Source organism: Glycine max, chromosome 2, assembly GCF_000004515.6.
Source record: "Glycine max cultivar Williams 82 chromosome 2, Glycine_max_v4.0, whole genome shotgun sequence".
Lineage (NCBI taxonomy): Eukaryota > Viridiplantae > Streptophyta > Magnoliopsida > Fabales > Fabaceae > Glycine > Glycine max.
This window is the reverse complement of record NC_016089.4, coordinates 29505280-29520039: the sequence shown is the minus strand read 5'-3', so window position 1 is coordinate 29520039 and position 14760 is coordinate 29505280. Positions and strand designations below refer to the sequence as shown.

Here is a 14760-nt window from a genome sequence, read left to right as displayed (position 1 = left end):
AAAGAATCTGAAATGGCAGATATTTGAATTTCTCTTATTAAGAATTATTTTATTTTGTATATAATTTGTTTAAATAAATCAATTTGAATTTTTAAAATTTCAAATTCTTACTTTTGATGGGATAATTCAATACCTCCATATGCAATATTTTATTTTTAAATTCATATTTTTTCAAGAGTATAAAAATAAATAAAAATTTCTTTTCTTAAATTATGACAAAATGAAGATTTATTTTTTTATTATATTCATCAATCAAAATGAAAATCATATATTTTTAAAAAATGAGTTTTTATAATTGTTTTTCAAAAATAAAATAAAAAATCATTTGATAACACTCCTTTCTTTTGATTCCTCCTTCCTCACAACCTACACCAACACACCAATCAAAACCGCCAGCACCAACTATCTTCACACCACCACCTCCAACCACCACCTTCATCGTTGCGTCACCACCGTCGTTCTCTCTCTCCTTTGCACGCGACATCACCGTCTCCCTCTCCTCCGTGCACAACACCACCATCACCATTGTTCTCTCTCCTTTGCATGTGATACTACTATTACCGTTATTCTCTCTCGATCTCTTTTGTGTGTGACACCACTGTCACCATCGTTCTCTCTCTCCACCACATGTGACACCATGTCACCATTGTTCTCTCTCTTCTGCACATGACACCACCGTCATTGTCATTCTCTCTCTCCCAAGTGTGGAGTCACAAGACAACAAGGATGAGAATTAAGAGAGAGCATCTCTAGAAAAAAAATTCAAATTTTATATTTTTTAAGAGTATTTTAATTTCCACTAATTTAGTATTACTAAATTATCTGATAAATATACTAACATTTGAATTTTGTTTTAAATGTTTTATATACAAATAAGTAATTTCACTCAAAAGAATTTAAATTTCCTTTACAAAATGAATTACCTGATTTAAATCTCAGCCAAACACACAGTTAACTTATTTCTCCAAATACTTTTGGATCACCAATTTCATTTACAAAATTATTATAGGCTTAATTATATATTTTACCACTTAATTTTTATTATTTTACAAATTTTATCATCCAAGTTTTATTTTTGGAAATTTAAAATCTAAATTTTTAATTTTTACACATTTTATCGATGTTGATGTGTTACTAAAAAAAGTTACAATTTTTTGTAAAACAATGTTGTTTTGTTACCAACAAAATAGCTAATAATGAAATATGAAAAAATTGAAAACTTAGTGATAAAATTCTCTGAAAAAAAAAATAATAATATTTTGATGATAAAATGTGTAATTAAATCATAATTATATTAGTGATCAAATTAATGCCCACATAATATTTTTATCATAAAATGAAATCAAATAAATTTCAGTAAACAGTACTTTAGAACCCTTTTTCTATGTAAAAGACTTTCCTTTGATGACTAAACTAATTAATGTAATAATCTTCACTACATTAATATTCCAAAATCTTTTCAGTAATCAGAAGGGGAGTTTTGCTATTTTCCATAACCAATCCTCCTGGCTGTACAAATTTCCTTCTTTGGCCCATGGCACCCTTGCAGGAACAGAGGTTATTATACTCTTTATCATCAAGTGTTAAGGGGTGTTTTTTAAACATCAGTTGAGGATTTAAAATTAAATTGTTAAATGAAATTATTTTTATTTTATTGAATATTATATCAATAAATTTTTCAAATGAGTTTAAAAAAATTCTAATAATCGGAATACTTCTTTGCATTCATATGCCAGAAAAAAAATACCATTTTTAAACGAGCTAGCTATAGTCATACTTTTAATATTGTCATCAGTTGAGAATTCTGCCACTCGACTTGACCTTAGAGCAACTTGTGGCTCTAGGTGAAAGATAAGACATATTATGATGACATAACAATTTATTTATTTTTTTGTCAAACGATGTGTTATTATTATTTGTTGTAAGAAATGTTGACATTGCACAAAATGTGAACACCCCCACATTAAACTATTAAGTAGTGCAGCAACTTCGTTAAAAAAAAAGAAAAAGTAATGGAACAATTTGTTGCCCAGTGGAACTTGTAGTTATTAGTAGGTGATGAAGAGTAAAATTCCGTCAAACAGCGTAACGCCAAAACACATACAACGCGTTCTTGTTTACCCAGTATTTACGATATTTAGTTATAGCTTATGTGAAATATACAGAAAAAGAAATTTCTTAACCGCTGATCACATAGATCAGCTTTGCTAAACACATCATTTGACTTTAATGGTCTCAAATTCAATAAATTCTAGAAATATAACCGCCTTAAAACTTTTTTTGGTAACAAACTACCTTACTTGTTCTCTAAAAAAAATTGTTTTCTTGACAATTTTTTTAAGGAGATCTTTTAATGTTCAGGAACGTATTTCCCAAGGTCAAACTACACTTTCAATTTGGTTTTATGTTATAAGTTTACATGGTTTATGATGGTGGTTGTGAACCTTGATTATCAAATATTTATGCATTTGCATAAAAGAGAAATGTTAGCGTCCCTCTAACACTCTTTTTTATTATTGATTGAAATTTATTAAAATTATTATTTTTTGGTAAGACACACTAATAATTTAATTATTCTTTTTTCCGTTTAGATTATGTTTGATTTGTTGGTGGGGAGCTCCAAACTCACTTTGAAAAGTAAAATGAGTTTGACTTATTTCTCTTCCAAAATATGTTTAAAACTAAAATTTAACCTAAAAACTGGTTTGAGATAAGCAACTATTATGATTTTTTTTTTTCAAATTATAATCCAAACATGCACTTAGATATGAAATCTTACCAAAATTTATAATTTTCAATAAAGTTCGGCCAATCACAAAGACAATATCGAAATATGAATATTAGAGTGTTGTTAGCATTTATTATATATAAATATAATGTAACCTTCAAGGTTTATTTTTAGGTTAATTTATGTATTTACATCCTTGTATATAGATTTGAGTATCCTTTGTATCCTTTCATGTTTTCTTTCTCGATAAAAATAAAATATACAATTTGAGAAAGTATTTGTGATTTAAGTTTGTGCAATAATTCTTTGAATAGACTATTGATAGTTTCAACATGTCGTTTATTCCTCATCCAGTAATACTAGAGGTGTATCTTGGTTATACTAATTTTTTTTAAAAAAATTACAAAACATTTGATAAGAAAAACTTTCTTGTCCTTAGTGGTCCAAATTTAAATCCAAATTGAGTGAGTCAAATTCCCAAAGTAAAAACATAATCTTTAGATTACAATGCATAGTGTCCAGATTAGTACCGTGTCTATATGAATTGTTTCTCTAGAGGGAGGAGGTGGCGGTCTTCTTTGAAAGTTTGAGTGGTAGATTAAAAATTGTTTTTTTTTTTATTTCTTTCTTTGGAATAAAACTTTTCCACTTTTTGCTAAAGAAAAATAATAATAGCATTGTTTTCACACACGAGTACTTGACTTTTACCTAGCACGTGGTCTCTTCTCATACCACTTTTGTAAAAAGAGTGCCAAGTTCCTGGGCCCATTTCTTCTACTTCACTTGAACTTGAAAGTCCAAATCAGCCATGAATATATATATATATATATATATATATATATATATATATATATATATATATATATATGCACCAACTTTGTTTTGTTTTGGTTCCTCAGGGATTTGCATTCCATTCATTGCTGATATAAATGGGCATTTCATACGACATATTTATGGGTTGGTTTGCATATAAACTACAAAAAAACAAACAGAATACTGTTAGCATAAAATTGTATCATTTTATTTTTCTCGAACCATTGGCACTGACCCAATCAGTTGTCAGCCAGGGAAAATGAAAAACAATAAAAAATAAAGGCCAGAGAATTTCTATAGAATATCTATATGGATCACAGGCAGAGACAATTTGCATTTTATTTCACTATTGGTGGTTGCATGAGTAGCATTATGCAATTTCTACATCAAAGAACCACTCTGTTGTGAAACTAAAAATGAAATACAAGGTTTTGTAAGAATTTGTCAGGCTTCAACCCATATTCACATTTCTACCCTCTGGAAAAACCAAAAGGAGTCTTCAGTGAGAAAGAAACAGAAGCTGTCCACGGCTGAGAGGAACAGAAATTTGACTCATCACCATGATTAAGGTGGGGCAAAATTCACTTCCCATTTCCTAGCTTTCATACTCTGGACTTGAATCTCCCAAGGAAGATGGTGCTGCATCCAACCTCGTTAAAACTTCTGGAATCCCGGCTGTGTTCCTTATTATCTGCAACAAAACCAGCATAAACATTCAAATATAACTATGATTTGATTTAATTAATTTTAGGTAAAAATGGCAATAGATACATTCCATCTGTGACTACCCTTTACATGACTCACGACAATCAATTAAAATAAAATAAAAAGGTAAAAAAGGAAAGAAAAACATTTGAATCCCATCTCCTTTTTATTTTCTTCCATGTTACTATAATACCCAAGTCCCTATCATAGCACCACCCCTTGAGAGTCAACATCCTAGCGATTACACTGAATGACACTTCACTCAGCCTTTCTAATCAGCTTCTCCAAAGGCCATTTCCAAGACACTGACAACCAACTTTGATACCAATTGGTAAGCACCCAACTGATCCAAGCACTTTGGGAACCTTCCCTTAAAAGTTAGCAGTCAAGGGAGGAGAACCAAGCCACTTAGGTACTCTACCAAACATCACATACTCGATGTAAAACGTAGGACAACGGACACCCTATAATACCAAAGTCCCTATCACAGACACAAACACACTATAAGAGAAACTTGAAAGTAAAACCAAATTACATTACTTCCTATCACTATAATTTAAAAAGTTTCATCAAGCCATAAAAGTTAAGAGGATATTGATGAGAACAATTATCTGTCTAAAACAACTTTATTAAATGACAGTGCATATAATAAGCACCAAACATTAATGATATAATAACATTTAGTCAATAACATTTAATCATTATTCAGGCCTTCCCTTCAAGACTGAATACACCCTGAGCTGCATTTGGCTCTCGGTTCTGTTCATGCAAAATGTCAGTGAGGAAAAGCAACCCTAACAGATTTTGAAGATGTTCAGTTGTTCACAATAGATGCCAGAAGCTCCTCAAGACATTAAACAATTTAGTGTGACTACATATGTACTACTTTCTTCCTTTTTCAGGAAAATTAGTATGTATTATTTTAAACGTAAAAGAATAAGATATGCTGGAAACCAAGGTCATAACTCAACCCAATATGGTCAAAGGTTTAAAACACATCTTATTCTCTATAACATTTAGAATGTGTCACCATACTCCAATTTGACAGTTCAAGTAAAATATATCCAAATATCCAATCGGAAAAACTTTTTAGTTGCAAGAGACTTTATTATACATATACATATATAACAACTTTAACAATGTATATTTGGAACATTTAATCCCAAAAATTGACCATATCCCCATATCATATTTATATTAGTTGAAATATACCCATGTGCTTCTTAGAGCGTGCATCAAAATTTGAGATTTCACATTAGCTCTGTCAGCATAGTCATCTACAAGGGTACACATGCATCAAATTTATCTAAAATTGATTCCGGAGAATGATAGTATGTTAAACTTACAAGTATCTCCTCATCGAGATAAGAAATCATGAAGAGTCTTTGAAAGCTCCCACCTTCAAATATGAGAAAATTTAGTGTTTTTCACATTGAAATTTGAATAAAGGAGCAAATTGTATACACACTTGTCTACACACATTATAACCATAAGTCAATTACATAATTTCATGCATGAGAAATCACAATATTCATAGGTCCTACATCTTACTTAATGACTCTCCTGATTTTGTAGTTTTCAATACATTTTAACCAATAAGAGTGTGTGGTTAGCACTCCTCTTTCATGCATATCTTATCTTTCTGCATATATATTTTGTGAGTAAAACCAATAAATCATTAGACAATATCACAGTGAACATCTACCAACATGAGACATTCCACAATTGTTCACAGATAATCTATCCATTCTAATCCAAGCCACAAGTACCTTTTGTTTTTCTTTTGGAAACAAAAAGCATGTATCTTTTAACTATTGAGAAAACAGGTCAAAAAATCAATTACAAGGCATTATCATTATTGGAAAATGCCAAGCAATAGCTGCAAAAGAATGGATTGTAATGATGGCATAACACAATTTTTAATATCTGAAACGATAGGAGCATACACGAAGTTCATGTTTCATAGAGATAAGGTATTTCCCAACCTATTGCTTCAACAGATATCCGGTTTTCAGCATATTATATTGGCAGTGCAAAGTGAAATGAGACCAAAATTCAAGAGATTTGCATATCTACTAGAACACTTCAGTCAGAGGACTTGTTGACAGGCGAGTATGGAAAATTAGCAGTTGCTTACTTAGAGGAACTTTCAGCCCACTGGCAACAGGATCCCATATAGGGGTAGGAAGTTGTTGTAAAGCATTAGCTGCCTGCCCCAGTGCACCTTTAAGTTGTTCTGGTACTCTCTCTTCAATAATTGTTGGTGTCACAAGAACCCCTTCAACATACTCTTCTTTCATTCTAAGTGGCCCCTCCACAGATAATTTGGTTGAGAGAATGACTTTGTTTTCTATCTACACTTGATCAAAAAGTTAATAGTCAATAGCACTAAGGGAAGGAGTAATAATAACAAACACAATCAGCAAAGAAGACAATATAAAATATGGCATATAAGGTGTACAATAATGTGTTGTGTAGGTACTAGGTATTATCATAGCTTTTAAAAAACACACCTACTAAATGGATTCCTCAAACTAACTTTAAATACTACTAAATGGACACTCCTTCAACTATGTCCAAAAGAGAAAAGAACAATAAAGTTTCTGGATTAAAAAAACACCTACTAAATGGACTCCTCAAACTATCTTTAAATACTACTAAATGGACACTCCTTCAAGTATGTCCAAAAGAGAAAAGGACAATTAAGTTTCTGGATTAAAAGTGGAGTATGGTAAACAGAAAAGGACGTTCTATTCAATAGATAGAATAATGAAAGCAGTTTACTCCTCTATTGGTACGTCCATTGTTATGTAAAATCAAGGTAACTTTCCATCCTAGTCTAAAATTATCCAGAAAAAAGCCCCAAATACTTTTCAATGTTTAATTGTTTAAATTAATCAAAGTTGAGGTTATAAGTGAGAATTTATTTATAAAGAAAATATATTGAGAGTAAGAGTGTGTAGTTATTAGTGTAACCAAGATTGTTTCTCCCAATTCCTCATTTTTCTGGCGCTTACTATTTTCCCACTTCCCATAAACAAACAAATTTATCCTTTAAATTTTTATGGACATTTAGTGCATGCCCCACTCTCTCAAGTATAGAGATTGGAGTAAACTATATCAAGTCCACTTGTATGACTATCATTTTTTCCCAACTAGTATTTTAACCTACAATGAATATGATAAATTTTTTTAAATAATGAAAATTCATAATAAATAAATATTTGTTCATATATATTATGTATATTATAAATATTTTTTAATCTATAACTATTATAAAGGGAATAACTTCATTTGGTGTCATCTTTCTTCTGGACGTTTTTACCCTCAACTATTATAAACCACTACTAACATTTTATTTTAACTTCCAACAACAGTTACATCTTTCAAAACAAGTTACACCCGACTATATATATATAGGTAACTTCCAAGTCCAAGCACGGAATGTCTTTTTTGCACTAGTATTTATAATGAATATGTTTGAATACATAAATTATAATAATTTGGATTTATAATGAACAATTTAACTTGTTATATAAGGTTATTTTTAACTATTAACATTTCTTTTACAAAACTATTGAAAGAAAAGGAAGGTAGTTTAAGATGGTTGAGAGAATTTTGTTTTACTAGTTATGGGGCAGTGTGTGAAACGCACGGTCAAAGGAGAGAAGAGAAAATATTGAAAATGTCTAATTGAGAGAGTAAAATATCACTCTCTAAGTTGTGTGTTCCGATTTATAATATAGTAGATCAATTGCTGCTAGGCTTGCATCGATTACAGATCTCTTGGTAATATGTCATCAGAGAAATGATAGAAAACATCACAAAGAGGTACTGCAAGAAACTCATAGCATAGTGTTTGGCACCATGCAGATAGAAGCCAAAAATGGCAGCGGAATAGCACTCAAATCATGGAGGATAATGCAGCTATTCCCTGTTCACACCTCAGCCCCTCCATTTCCCAGCAAAACCTTCACAGATCACTCATATTTCAGCCAAAATAGCCCCATTTTGCCCAACTCACTCCTTTTCTGGCCAAGCCCATTCATTTTCTGGCAAATCTCACCTCCACCTCTATCTTTCAGTTCATAAAAGAGCATAGATAACAGGGTGTTTCATAACAGTGTAACTCAACTATAACATATCCAAGATATCTTCTCAGATGAACTGTGTTTTTCTCATTTCATAGTTCATCACATTCCACTAATTTTTCAATTGCAGCCTTCAGTTTTTTACTATAAATTCCTATGTCCTCATTTCTCTCATTGTTAATTATAGCTTAAATTAATGGTGAAAGGGTGTTAGACTATGACTTTTTTGGTATCAACTATGAATATATCTGTAATTTTGGATAAATTTTTCAATTTTATTTTTAAGCATTTGTATGGGTATAGTATATATTATGTATCTCGTATTTATAATTTTAAGCAGCATTACACTAGCAGTTTTGGGGTTGGCAGCTCAGCAGCACCACTATATGGTATTGATAGAAACGATATATATTAATTAGCTACAGTTCATCCACAAGCATCAAGAGGTGAAAATGCATGATTGCTATGATCTGCATACATAATTAGATAACCATGCTATGTTAAAGAAAAATCTGAGTTTTAGTTTAGACCATTTAATTAGAATGATAGAAGTAATCCCCATGAAAACTGGTGTAATATAAAATCATTCACAAGTCTTCACCTAACAACTTAAGCTTTTAGGATAGTTGCTTCGTAACATGATATATTACCAAGTGGTCTAGAATTTGATCCTTGCTGTCGACACTCTTCTAGTGAAGAGCCGCAAGGTTTGTGAGCCTATACTTGTCCACGATTCAAGCCTAAAGGGCTCTTATGTGAGGGAGCGTGTTAGGCATGTAATATAAAACCATTTATGTGGCTTCACCTAACAACTTAAGCTTTTCTAGTTTTCTAGATAGTTGGTTGACAACAATTGGAAACGGTGAAAAACATAAATCAAATACAGCAAATTACTAATGAAATTTGCAATGCTTCATGAATGCTAAATTAAGATTTGTGCATGCATAAAAAAATTGCAAACTCAGGTATACCGAGTTTAATAATCTCATATTTGCAGTAATCTTCGCATTTCCATCTTTAATAACGACATCCATTTTTGACAAATTAGCCAAAGTTGAAGGAAAGATTCTGCAAGGATATAAAGAACATAAGAGCATTGTTACTCACCAATGAGATCCATCCAAATTTAATTGCAAATATAAAAACTTTATATTCTTATAATCAAAAGGGACCAATCTGAAGTCCCAAGAGAGGCACAATAATTGAAAAGATAAAAGCAAATCTTCGAAGAGAAAACTCACTCAAATATAAACCTAGCAGCAAACAAGCCTGGACTTCCAGAACCAAACCACTCAAAGTTCCATTGCCCCTCCAAGAAGGGTGACCTGTAGCATAAAATTATATGAACATCTTATGAAGAGGCACAGACATGGACACTTTCAGTAACTTACGTTGTGGGGCGAGGTGTTGGATTGAGCCTCTCAAGACCAGTTATCCTTTCATTCACATCAATCTTTTGCCATTCCGTAGTCTTCCCGGAGACCAAGGCCTCAAAACCCCCTGCATCTTTAAACTGGCAGGATGGCTCCAGGGTAAGTATATTTTAGTCTAAGCTTGATGATTTGCAAAAACAAGAATAGCAAATTACTCTTTTTCTGTATTTTAAGTAAGGCAAATGCTAACCAGTGCCCTAAGGGCATTGGTTAAGGAACTTAAAGTAGAAATCTTTTATTAGGAGGCGGAAAATTGTGTTGTCCATGATCTTTTTTACGCTCTTCTATGATTTACACAATAAATACTTTTCCATTTTAGTTCCTTAACCAATACCCTAAGGGCATTGGTTAGCAAGACCCTTTAAGTAAATCCTATCATTGTTTGTTTCATTATTTGTTTACAACTTTCTTTCTAGCAGGTAACCAGGTTCATTGGCATAAGCAATTCACTGATTAGAATTTTGCCTCACTCTTTGGTCACAAATATCAAGCATCAACCAGGAAAATAAGAAACAAAAACAAACACTATCTTCTAGTTTTCCACTACTCACATAGCACAGCAACATATTTTTCGCTTTCTCTTAAAATAAGTAATTGTGAAACAAATATAAACCAGAAATTCTCTTGCATAAGTAATTATGAAACAAATATAAACCAGAAAAGCATTGATTTTGGAATCAAAATGACAGGAACGAAAATTGTCAACAAACCTAGGCCCCTAACCATAGCACACCAACATATTTTTCCCTTTCTCTTAGCATAAGTAATTGTGAAACAAATATAAACTAGAAAAGCATTGGTTTGGGAATCAAAATGAAAGGAATGAAAATTGTCAACAAACCTAGACCCTAAACCCAATACACACTACTCATGAAGCACGATAAGACACCAACCAAGTATCCACACATGTTGGTAATTTTCATTCCCCCCAATGTCTTAAAAAACTGTCTGAAACCTCAATTATAGCCACAACATCATGTTTTCCTGGTCTCCTCAACACATTTGTTTCTGCAAATCCCATTAAAACAGCATCCACGACTACAATTTGAAAAACCTCGTAACCCCCCCGAAAAAAAAAGTAAAACAGAAAAACTATATAAAAAAATATATATGAAAAAGGGGTAGTACAGACTACACAGAGCCATACCCATTATCTAAAACAGCAGCAAGTTCGTTTCTTTACTAACAAAAACACAAAACAAAGGGCCAAAGACAAATGGTTAGGTCCCAGAAAACGCAAATGGGAAATACACGCAAAGAAAAGAAGCTCACAGCAAGAAGAAGCGATTCTTTGGCAGAAAGGCGTTCCATTTCTTTGGCATACGCAGCAGGGGCACCCTGAACGGCTTGTTGAACCATGGCTCTGCATCCCGATCTCTTATTTGAGCCTCTTTGGAGTGAAGAAAGTGTCAGCGAAGAAGAGAATTTGGAAGAGGAAGAGGGGATGCATGTGGGGATTGAGGAAATACAAGCATGTGAAGAAGCTGAAGCAGCGATTGACATTGTTTGAAATGAAATGAGTGAGCGAATGAATGGTGTGTCTCTTTAATCTCTTTAATTAAGACTCACGGAAGTGCTTCTTCAATTTGTCATCACTCATGAATTGTGAGTTGAAAAAAAAATTAGTAAAATGCTGAGAAACAACACGAATGGAATGGCACAGGTTTTTTACTCGAAAAATTTTCGATTTTACCTTTTGTCCTAATCTAGACCAAACGCCACGTTGGTTTCTGGTTTTGGTGTGTCTGGTCGACGGTCGTCGCATGGATGAATGTATTTTTATTTATTTAATAAAAGCATGTTAATGACTAATGAGCATTTTATAAATACTACTTAGGTTACTTGTGCAATGCAGGAATTACTTTTTTAATATTTTTTTCAATAACAATTGAATATGTAATATATCATTGAGTGACATTCAAATATGAATACAGTCGTAATATTATATTCTACAAAAGGATACCAAAAATACAAATTATGTATATACATATTTGTCACTAACAACAAACCAACCACTATTATTACCAAGTTCATCAAAAAATACCCTCAACATACATAAAATGTCAAATACATATTTTTTTTTCACTTTACACTCACACCATACAGCAACCAATATCTTTATATTTGGTTGTGCAATTTTTAGAATTATAAATTTATTACATCCAAAGTTCTCCAATACATAATGTAACTCAATTTTGTGAATTGCATTTGTTTTGTTACTAAAACTGGTTCGGGACGCTTACACTGTTACTCATTACATCTCATAAAACTCTTAGTAATATCAAGAAGAAGAAAATATTTAACTTTGAACTTTGATTAAAGGGAACATAAGGAAAAAACATAATCAAGCATTCTAATGTTAGAAGGTTAGTCTAATTAAAACATCCAAGAAAAGATACCTAAATGAAGAAAACATGCATTACCTGACTTCAACTTGATACATTTAAATGACTAAATTTCAAATTCAAATTGTCACCAAGACAATGACTTAGTGAAATATAAAACATTTAACCAATAAAAATAACTTCAAAAAAGAACTAAAAAATGTAGAAGTGTCTTTTGTTTCTCATATTCAATAAAGTCAATGTAGCTAGCTTATTTGAAAGAGGAAAAAAATGCTACAGAGAATTTAATCGAAGAAAGGAAGGGGATGAAGAAAAATGGCTAGTACCTCTATGGGGTGCAGGTGGAGAAAACCCACCAGAGCATAACACAAAGATAGGAAGAAATAAACTGAGTTGATAATTAAGGGCGTTGGGAAGAAAACAAAGCATCAAATGGAAATGGAAGGGATAAGGTGGAAATTATTGAATGCACAGTGAAAATTAAAGAATCAAGTAAAAGGTAGAAGAAAATTAAATAGATAAAATAAGGTGAGAGAGGGAAAAGACAATAACATTAAAGAAATTGAATGGTTGTAGGTATTCATTCATTTAGATAAATGTATTGGCATTAATGAGCATGAATAACAAAGAGTTTTTCGTAGGCTAAAAAAAGAAGTTAAGGAGTTCGAAACAATTATTCAAAATAGTTGAATATGAATAAGCAATTATGATGAAAATGAGAAACCATAAATAATTAAATGTTGGTAGAAGAATATGGAAAGGCAAAAAGGTATGAAAGAAGGGAATTAAAGTTTTGGAGGGAAAAATTTGTTGAAGTAAGAACTTTTATATATATAATAGATTTGTTAAAAAGTAGTATTGAATAAGATGTTTTTGTTGATATTATAATAATAAAAATATTGATAATGTACCGCCTCGGCTTACAATAGATCAATCCTTATACACTTAGTATCTTCGTGCTTACGCACTCAAGACTATCAGACTATGTACCTCATCGGTCTTAATCAGTTGGAACTAAGTCCTTCCTTTTGAACCCCTTGACATCCAATCAACCTTGGTTAGCGGCTTCCCTACGGATGTATTGTGAAACCCCAAGACACGACCTAAACAAAGTCGCTCAGGAGTCTCGAAGTAACAAAGATATTGGCAATTGCCCTGGGAATACCGAGGTCATTCGGGAATGAGACACACCCATATAATACCCAACATTTGACCTAGGAAGATTATATTGTTCCATTATCCGTCAAGTTGGCTCACATGTTCTCTAAATCTTCCTACACATTATTCAAAGTGTTTCGACCAGTTGTTTTAAAATTTTACCCACTTCCAGCCACGTTTGTTGCATCAATCGGCTTCCTTACGCTTGCCACAACCAATCAACAGTTGTTTCTCCAAAAACTAACTTTTTAGGTGTTAACATAACCTTCCCTATTTTCTAAGTCATTTTAATTTTGAAATTTTATCTTCTCGAATGGCGATAAGAAAATATTCAAGTAACCAAGCTTATTTGAATCCGACAACCATATTTCAAGTTTTGAAATTTGATTTCTGCTTTATCTTTTATTTTCTTATCTTCTTCAACCGATCTTGGCCCCTTATAAAATCCCTCAGTAGCTTTGCTTCTCTACTTGTTCCCAATCTTCAAAAAAAACCCTGACCTTGAACCATGTCAGCCTTTTCTGAGCAACCATCTTCTAGTGCCTTTGTGCGGTCACCTAAACCTGATCCTTGTTCCACCACTGGCAACCTTACTATCTTTGATGAACATCGCCAAGAGTTCTTCCTGGGCCCTTTCTTCCTCAATGAAGGCGAAAAATACTACAAAATGGCTAACAAGTTGTTTAATCATAAGAAAATCCCCCTTTCCAATTACTTGTAACTAGTATGGGATTCATAAATTCCCTTCTAGCTTTTGCGCATGGCCTACACCCTTTTCTAGAATATCAAACCTAGTTGTAAAAAGTTTTGGCTTCCTACAAAGATGAATGGAAGGAATGAGGGATTTACAATATGATAATGTTGTCAATCATTGATATGCAGTGGCCTCGAGATGTATTGATCGAAATCCTAAGGTTCTGCTCAACGGTTATCAATAGATTTGTCCTTCCAAAGGCTATGGTTGGCCCAACCCTCCTTGATGTGGTGGTTATTCTGAACTTACCAATTCATGGTGAAGAACAGTCGTCACTTTTTGGGACTTGTTGCATTCCTTCAACTACCCTAGGCATCAAATTTTCTAAAGATGACTCTAGGTATTCCAAATTCATGCTTCTCAAGGCCAAAAAAAGTGGTGTTGTTTCATCAAGTGAGCACCATGCTTTTCTTTTAACATGGTTTTGCAGCTACTTCATTTGTATTGGTTCAGTAGGCGTGGTAAGTGAATACTGCAACTTTATGTTGGCTATTACATTCAATCACGATTTGGCTTTGGATCTTCTACTTAGGGGCATTTTCCATCTTCTCAACAACCTTGAAGATGGCCACACTAAGTACAACACCATATCTAGTCCGATTTGGATTCTGATTCTTTGGGCACGACTATATTTTCTAGATGCCCTTTATCCTAGTATTGGTTTGCTAGTGACCAAGCAGGATAATACTTGTTACGGGCAAGCTCTCATTTGCCTCTCATTGCCAAAGATGTT

General features: G+C 32.7%; 1 protein-coding gene across 1 annotated transcript; it reads right to left on the bottom strand.

The window, feature by feature from the left end:
- Positions 1-3863: 3863 nt before the first annotated feature.
- On the bottom strand, positions 3864-11478 carry LOC100815867 (probable plastid-lipid-associated protein 13, chloroplastic). Its single transcript, XM_003518994.5, has 7 exons — positions 11043-11478; positions 9729-9850; positions 9579-9662; positions 9309-9405; positions 6384-6600; positions 5593-5645; positions 3864-4232 (listed from the first exon to the last, which is right to left on the bottom strand). Exons 1-7 carry the CDS (start codon positions 11271-11273, stop codon positions 4137-4139), a joined length of 900 nt encoding a protein of 299 aa, XP_003519042.1. The 5' UTR covers positions 11274-11478; the 3' UTR covers positions 3864-4136.
- Positions 11479-14760: the final 3282 nt, after the last annotated feature.

Excerpts from the sequence above, each read along its gene's own strand:
- LOC100815867 (XM_003518994.5), bottom strand. The coding sequence starts at position 11,273 with ATGTCAATCGCTGCTTCAGCTTCTTCACATGCTTGTATTTCCTCAATC. Across the intron at positions 5,646-6,383 it reads TGGGCTGAAAGTTCCTCTAA|GTGGGAGCTTTCAAAGACTC; the intron begins GTAAGCAACTGC and ends TCATATTTGAAG. Across the intron at positions 4,233-5,592 it reads ATCTCGATGAGGAGATACTT|ATAATAAGGAACACAGCCGG; the intron begins GTAAGTTTAACA and ends GTTTTGTTGCAG.